This window comes from Peromyscus californicus, unplaced genomic scaffold, assembly GCF_007827085.1.
Source record: "Peromyscus californicus insignis strain IS unplaced genomic scaffold, ASM782708v3 Scaffold_8__1_contigs__length_139910024, whole genome shotgun sequence".
Taxonomy (NCBI): Eukaryota; Metazoa; Chordata; class Mammalia; order Rodentia; family Cricetidae; genus Peromyscus; species Peromyscus californicus.
This window is the reverse complement of record NW_026294606.1, coordinates 39,891,416-39,899,081: the sequence shown is the minus strand read 5'-3', so window position 1 is coordinate 39,899,081 and position 7,666 is coordinate 39,891,416. Positions and strand designations below refer to the sequence as shown.

General features: G+C 44.3%; 2 protein-coding genes across 2 annotated transcripts; one reads left to right on the top strand and one right to left on the bottom strand.

Annotated features, from left to right (window-relative positions):
• Positions 1–3,704: 3,704 nt before the first annotated feature.
• On the bottom strand, positions 3,705–4,088 carry LOC128104108 (histone H2B type 1-A). Its single transcript, XM_052728864.1, has one exon. The coding sequence runs from the start codon at positions 4,086–4,088 to the stop codon at positions 3,705–3,707; it is 384 nt and encodes a 127-aa protein (XP_052584824.1).
• Positions 4,089–4,397: 309 nt separating this feature from the next.
• On the top strand, positions 4,398–4,790 carry LOC128103712 (histone H2A type 4). The gene has a single exon (XM_052728309.1). The coding sequence runs from the start codon at positions 4,398–4,400 to the stop codon at positions 4,788–4,790; it is 393 nt and encodes a 130-aa protein (XP_052584269.1).
• Positions 4,791–7,666: the final 2,876 nt, after the last annotated feature.

The following is a 7,666-nucleotide window of genomic DNA, read 5'->3' as shown; positions in this document are numbered from 1 at the left end:
GCCTCTCTCAGTAATTAGCATCACCAGAGACAAAGGGCAGAAGATCCCAGAGCTGCAGGTTTGGGGTGAAGCCTGCCATGGGACCAGAGAGGAAGATTTTTTTTCTCTCTTGGCAACATGTAGGGGAACTTATACCCTGTAAGTCAGCACCCTTGAAGCTACTGAGCCCAGGCTGCAGCACCAGGATTCTGAGGAGACACTGTGCATTCATTTGGGTCTCCAATGAATTACAAAGCAGATTGAAGTGGAATGTAAAGGTCTTGTTTCAAATCATTTGTGTTGGAAACCAACAGTTTGTCTGAGTTTGCATTCCTTCATAATTTGTGCTTGGCTCACATTTATGACACAATCCTTTGTGTCCTTCAGTACTAATGGGAGAGAATATAGGCTATATATTTCAGTTAGAGGATTCTGAGTGAAAGAGCCACTCTCCATCACCTGAACTCTGTAGATGTAACCAACCGTCTTAATAAATAAGAAACACAGAACCAATGCAAAGAAGAAAGCCAAGAGATCAGAGCTAAGAGCCTTACCCGCCTGCTGCAGCTAGCCTCTTAAGCCAAGAGACCTCTCCGAAAAAGAGACCTACTTTCTGTCTGTTTGTCTTTATATAGACTTTCTGTTCTGCCTTCTCATTGGTTGTAAACCCAACCATGTGACTGCCTCATCACTGCCTGTCTGTACAGACCTCCAGACACACATTGGAGCGTGTGTCTCCAATGCTGGCTGTATCCTTGAACACAAAGAGATCTACCTAGCTCTGCTATGGCTTGCTATTAGCTCTGACCCCCGGGCAACTTTATTTATTAACATACAATTAAAATCACATTTCAGTACAAATAAAATACCACCATAGAACTCTTTCTTCACATACATATACACACCCATGCACATACCTACGTACTGTACATGCACACACGTGCACATATACATATACTGTACATACACACATGCACATATCCACATACTGTACATACACACACATGCATATGTCCACATAACTGTACATACACACACATAATTTTTAAATGCATTTTTTAATTCACAGGGGGAAAGCCTTGTATTTTTGTGCACAGTGAGATGTCCATGAGGGGAACTCCTGAGTGCTTAGCTGTGAGACCAAAGAGATAACAGACAGGGCATCTGAAGGTCCATGTGTAGAAGCATGTGTTGTCTGTAATCAGGGATCACACTTGGAGGCAGCAAATATCTGTTGTGTCTGCCTCTGAAACACTGGCAGATTTTCCAGGCTTGTTCTCTCACTTGGAAGCATAGCTTGAAATTCACCATCTTGTTATGTGCAGCAATTGTTCCTTTTCCTTTTCCAATCACTGAATAGTACTGGGTAGACATACCATTTGTCCTGGTTAGTTTTGTCAACTTGACACAGAGTTATTTGGGACCTACATTTGAGAAAATGCCTCCATCAATTGGTTTCTGTAGGCAAGTCTATGGGATGTGTTCTTGATTAGTGATTGATGTGGGAGGGCCCAGAGTACTGTGCCATCCTGGGCTGGTGGTTCTGGGTTGTATAAGAAAAAGCTGAGCATGCCAGTTCCCAGCATTCCTCCATGATCTCGGCTTCAGTTCCTACCTGCAAGTTCTTGCCTTGAATTCCTGCCCTGAATTCTCTTCACGATGAACTACCACTATAAGATGAAATAAACACTTTTCTCCTCAAGTTGCTATTGGTAAGATTTTTCTCACAGCAATAGAAACCTGCTCTCCCTGAAGGAACAGGAACAGAGGGCCTATCCATCTTACATGTCTACATTGCACAGACATTGCACACTGGTATCATTGGCCTGTACAGTGGGATTGGGTCAGACACACCTCCACTTAGTTCTCCTTATTTTCCTTTCCAAAAAGTCCTTTATAAAAACTGTGTTCCTTTCCCTGGTCTCATAACATTTGCTCACTGAGTGAACAGGGTGTGTGAGTGTGCTTGTGTGAGTGATTGCACATGATAAAGGAAGTCCCCAGTAACACAGGGTTTCTGGAGTGAAGTAAACACAAAGGAGAAAGTTGTCTCAATCATTTTTTAATGAAGAAAATGGCATCGAAATTTTGGGGCAGGTTAATTTATAAGACCAAAGAAGGCCAGGCACTATCTGTAATTAATTGTAAAATACTCCTGATACATGTGCTCTGACATTTTTTATGTGAGGCTAAAGGCTAAGGGTCAGGTTTAAGATGTGAAGTGCCATGGATTAAACTGTTTACAGACAGAATGCTTATGCCTCACCCTCTTTATGGCCATGCTTAGAAACGATGTTTGAGGATGTAGTTTTAAGAATGTTGAAATGAGGTCATCTGCGTTGTGGAGTGGACCCTTGTAATGGTTTGAGTGTGAGATGTCACCCATTTGCTCATGTGTTTGAACTCTTGGTTCCTGTGGTGATTTGAATGAGAATGGCCTCATAGGCTCATATATTTAAATGTTTAGTCACCAGGGAGTGGAACTGTTTGAGAATAGGAACTGTTTGGGAATAGAAGAATTGGGAGGTGTAGCCTTGTTGGAGGAGGTGTGGCCTTACTGGAGGAAGTGTTTCACTGGGAATGGATTTTGAGGCTTCAAAAGTACAGCCCAGGCGCTCGCTTTCTCTCTCTCTCTCTCTCTCTCTCTCTCTCTCTCTCTCTCTCTCTCTCTCTCTCTCTCTCTCTCTCTCTCTCTCTCTCTCTCTCTCTCTCTGCCTCCTGTCTTCAGATCAGGATGTAAAGATCTCAGCTACTGCTCCAGCACAATGTCTGTCTGCTTCCTGCCGTGATGATCATGGGCTAACCCTCTAAAACTAAGTAAGCTACCAATTTGTGCTTCCTTCCTGTTGTAGAGTTGTCCTATCTCTCTTCAAAACAATAGAGCAGTAAGGACGTGCCCAACGGAGGACTGTTTGGGGGAAGCTATGGAAGGCAGTAAAACAATGACTACTTTCTATTATCTGAAAATATAACTGTAAGACTCTAATGTACAGACTACTCTAAAGATGGGATCTGGGCAGTGGAGCAGGACTCTTCCTAGTTGACCCTTTCTGCCCTTGCTGGTCCCGTTCGGCATTACCCCAGCCTAGACAGCTAACATTTTCTATGACTGCAGCCAGACTACATATGACGTAAAACCTATGCCGGGTTTGCTTTGAAGACAGGAGCCTTTACTGGCTTTTTTCCCTGAACGGTCCTCACTATCGCTGGATAACTGGGAGTGTCCATTAACAGTGGTCACAAAATTGGCAAGGATCTGGAAGCTGGGGCAGCTAGACTCGGCCACCCAAGGCATAGGCCGAGGCGGCCATTTCGGCAGGAGCACGGAGGAATTCCGTTATTGCGGTTGGTCAGTTGGCTCCGCGGGACACATTCCACTAGGAAGCGTGTGTCTACAAGACAGCCCCTACCTACCGTTGGTTTTCCCAGCAAAACTAAATCCTAGAACCCTCACTAGACCGAAGACATTAGGCCAGAAAGCCCTCGGCTTCGGGCCTCCAGCGGCTTTGGGATTATGTGGTCCTCCTCTGAAAACCAAACCACACTTGGAAAACTGTTCCGATGTCAAGTGACAGTCCCTTAACTGCAGCCTGGGCCAGGCTTTATTTAGTCAAGCGTCCATACGCCCAAGTGCAGCACTAGGACCAGCAACTAAGCACAGCTCCCTTGCCCAAAGAGGTGGGTGGCTCTGAAAAGAGCCTTTGGGTTTCGGTGAGGTCCGCCGCTCACTTGGAGCTGGTGTATTTGGTGACGGCCTTGGTGCCCTCGGACACGGCGTGCTTGGCCAGCTCCCCGGGCAGCAGCAGGCGCACGGCCGTCTGGATCTCCCGGGACGTGATGGTCGAGCGCTTGTTGTAATGCGCCAGGCGCGACGCCTCGCCCGCGATGCGCTCGAAGATGTCTGTCACAAAGGAATTCATGATGCCCATGGCCTTGGAGGAGATGCCCGTGTCGGGGTGCACCTGCTTCAGCACTTTATAGATGTAGATGGAGTAGCTCTCTTTACGGCATCTCTTCCGTTTCCGACCCTCCTTCTTCTGAGTCTTGGTGACCGCTTTCTTGAAGCCTTTCTTGGAAATGGTAGTGCCCTTCGCGGACACCTCCGGCATCGTGAAAGTAACCTTTCACACCCCCAACGGCTCAAAGGAGTTCCAACTGCTGAGAACACACCGTCTATTTTTAAACTGAGAAGAGTGGTATTTATAGGTGTGGACCTCAAATGACGTATGAGCATACGTTATCTGATTGGGTAATAAGGGCTCTGTGCATGCAAATAAGGGGAATTCAAGTAGTGCTTCCTGATTGGCTAGCCCATTATCAACCAGCCAATCAGGTGGCAATTATGACCTTCCATCAGACTATAAATAGGCCTGGAACCGCTATTTTGCTTACATTCGTCTTAAGGCTTTTGGGGAACTATGTCTGGACGTGCAAAGCAGGGCGGCAAGGCTCGCGCCAAGGCGAAGTCCCGTTCTTTCAGGGCTGGCTTGCAGTTCCCTGTGGGTCGTGTCCATAGGCTCCTTCGCCAAGGGAACTATGCCGAGCGCATCGGGGCTGGCACACCAGTGTACCTGGCGGCCGTACTGGAGTACCTGACGGCCGAGATCCTGGAGCTGGCTGGCAACGCGGCCCGCGACAACAAGAAGACGCGCATCATCCCGCGCCACCTGCAGCTGGCCATCCGCAACGACGAGGAGCTCAACAAGCTGCTGGGCCGCGTGACCATCGCGCAGGGCGGCGTCCTGCCCAACATCCAGGCGGTGCTGCTGCCCAAGAAGACCGAGAGCCACCACAAGGCGCAGAACAAGTGACTGTCCTCAATAGTTTGAAACAAACGGCTCTTTTCAGAGCCACCTTCATTTTCAGGAAAGGCTGTGCATGAGTGATAAGTTTTCTTCTTGAACAGGGACAATCTTGGGAAGTCAAAATTTCAAATTTTTACATTACGGAAAACATAACTCCACAAGTAATTTGCACCAGCGGTTACGTTTTATTAGCTCATGACAGTGTGTAGGACCTTCCTTGGGAAAGTGACATGACCTGGTTAGGATATGAAGCTAATATTGCAGCGAGTTATGGAGTAAAACTGCCGCTGAATCAGAAGAAGCAGGTCACTAATCAGCTCCCTCCTACCTAAAAGTAGTTGAGGATGCCCAGGCTCTACAACTGTACCAAAGCGTCCTAGAAAACTGCCATTACGGAGAACAAATGTCATCACAAAGTGAGCTAGAATGTTGGTCAAGGAAGTGAGACATTTGGAATGCTGTGAATTAGCCCTGTCAGCTTTAACGGCAGAGGACGAGGCCTATCAAAGTAGTTGCACGTGTGCTGTGTCACTATGAACATTCAGTAGCTACAGAGGCCAGGTGTGGGGTTGGACCCCTTACTGGAGCTACTGGCCATTGGGGGCTGCCATGAAAGTTCTAGAAACCAAACTCAGATCCTCTGCAAGAGCAGCAAGTGCTTTTCAGAGCTGTGCCACCTGTCCAGCCCAATTGTCATAATTTTTTTAAATCCAGGAATGGGCATTTTTGAAGTTTTGACTAGAAAATAGAGCCATCTGGTTTGTTCATTTTGTAAAACGAAAGAAACTGGGATGCCACGGTAAGGCTTATCACATCCTCATCCACTGACCAGTTCAGTATGTAAAGGTTCTACGTGATGTTTCATCTCCTTGTAAGTGCTCTCGTATACCTCTGTTTCAGAGTTCAAGACCACCAGACAAAACTCCAACTTCAAAGTAAAGAAGTTTATTTTATTTATAGCAATGTTGTGACAACTGAGAACAGTTGTGACACAATATGAGAACTGCTGCAGAAGGGGAAGACCGCTGGAGTCTTTCAACTGTTTAAATTCTTGAGGATTCTTCTGCTACGTGAGGAGTTATCGTGTGTGTGTGTGTGTGTGTGTGTGTGTGTGTGTGTGTGTGTGTGTGTGTTTTGTTTTTCTGAACAAACAGCAGGTAAGTGAGATTACAGAAGCAGAGTGAGTGTCTGGTTAATATTTTAGGATAACAATTACACAATAAAGGAAGGGGAAACAATTTCTGGAGATGAGGCAGGTGACTCTGAGATCAGTCTCCTCCTTAGGTTGCTGTCAAGATTCAACTGCTGATGGGTCAGACCTTAGGATTGTGGTCTAGGCATCCTGTGGTTAAAAACCTTTAGACTAAGACTAAGGTTCTGCTGAGTCCTAGGTATTTCCTTTTTACACAATAATTTAATTTGAAGCTCAGTTTGAAATGGAGCTACTTCTTAGTCATCACATTCCTTAATATTTATGGTAAATGTATTCCTACATATCTTTACTATTTATTTGATTTGTGACAATTCTTGAGACCAAGTGAAAAATCTTAGGGAAGAGGTGGTTTTATCTCCTGTGCAAATTCATGGATTTCTATTAGGGACCTCTGAAGTCAGAACAATTGAATAAGTATCTTCAAACTATGAGGCAAAATAAATCTCAATTTAAAGTTCTGCCCTCAAATTATTTTTGTATGAGAATGAAATGTTTTAAATTATGACAGATCTCCCTGCTGGGGGATGTCTTTCTATACACTGTGAATATATGTTGTTCCCATTGGTTAATAAATAAGCTGCTTTGGCCTATGGCAAGGCAGATTAGAAGCAAGCAGGAAATCCAAGGAGAGAGGATGTAGCAGGAATCTTAAAGAGTCTTATTAATAAAATCAAACCTGTGGCCAGTTATTGGGGTGAACACTGGAAGATCAGAGAGATAGAACAAGCCACAGCTAACCTCACCTGGCCAACTTCTCAGCTGGTCTTGTTTCCTCAGACTGGAGGCCTCTGAGTCCTCATCCAGAATGGGTCTCAGCTGAATTGCTGCTCGAAAGCCTGAACGCTTAACCAGCCAAATGCTTCTAGTTTCTGGTCCTCATGCCTTATATACCTTTCTGCTTTCTACCATCACTCCCTGGGATTAAAGGCTCACTTTCTGGGATTAAAGGCGTGAGTCACCATGCTTGGCTGTATCCTTGAACACATGGATTTCTGCCTCTGGAATGCTAGGATTAAAGGCGTGTGCTACCACTGCCTATCCTCTATGTTTAATATTGTGGCTGTTCTGTCTCTGACCCCAGATAAGTTTATTAGAGTGTACAATATTTTGGGGAACACAATACCACCATATTTCCCCTTTTTTGTCTAAAATTTTAAAAAAGCTTATAACTAATACAAGAAAAACTATCCAATAAGTATATACAATATATACACAGTCAAGATTACATTAACAATGTCTAGTCCATTAACATTTGACAGATTCAGATAAAAAACTCCATTATATATATTAACAATGTCCAGTCCAGTAACATTGATAAACTCAGACAAAAAATTTTCTTTACTTATCTTATTTAAAACAAGTAGTTCCTTTTTAAAAGTATTTTTTCTTTTCATAATAGATTCAGTAATCTACCTTTTGTCATTTTTATATCTTCCCCTTTTTCTTTTCAGTGTAGATTCAGTGATCTACCCATTTATCCTATTATTTCTTTATCTTTTTTCTCAGAGTAGATTCGATGATCTATCTCATATCTATATTCTCTTTTTCTTTTTGCTTTCTAGGGGTGAAGATATCTTTAGGGAATCTTGAAAAGAAAATTTTTGGGTTAATTGTCAAGTCCTGTATCATTTGTCCAGTCTCTGCATAATAGGAAAGTTCAGGGCTTGTC

Coding starts and splice junctions, on each gene's coding strand:
- LOC128103712 (XM_052728309.1), top strand. CDS start 4,398: ATGTCTGGACGTGCAAAGCAGGGCGGCAAGGCTCGCGCCAAGGCGAAG.
- LOC128104108 (XM_052728864.1), bottom strand. CDS start 4,088: ATGCCGGAGGTGTCCGCGAAGGGCACTACCATTTCCAAGAAAGGCTTC.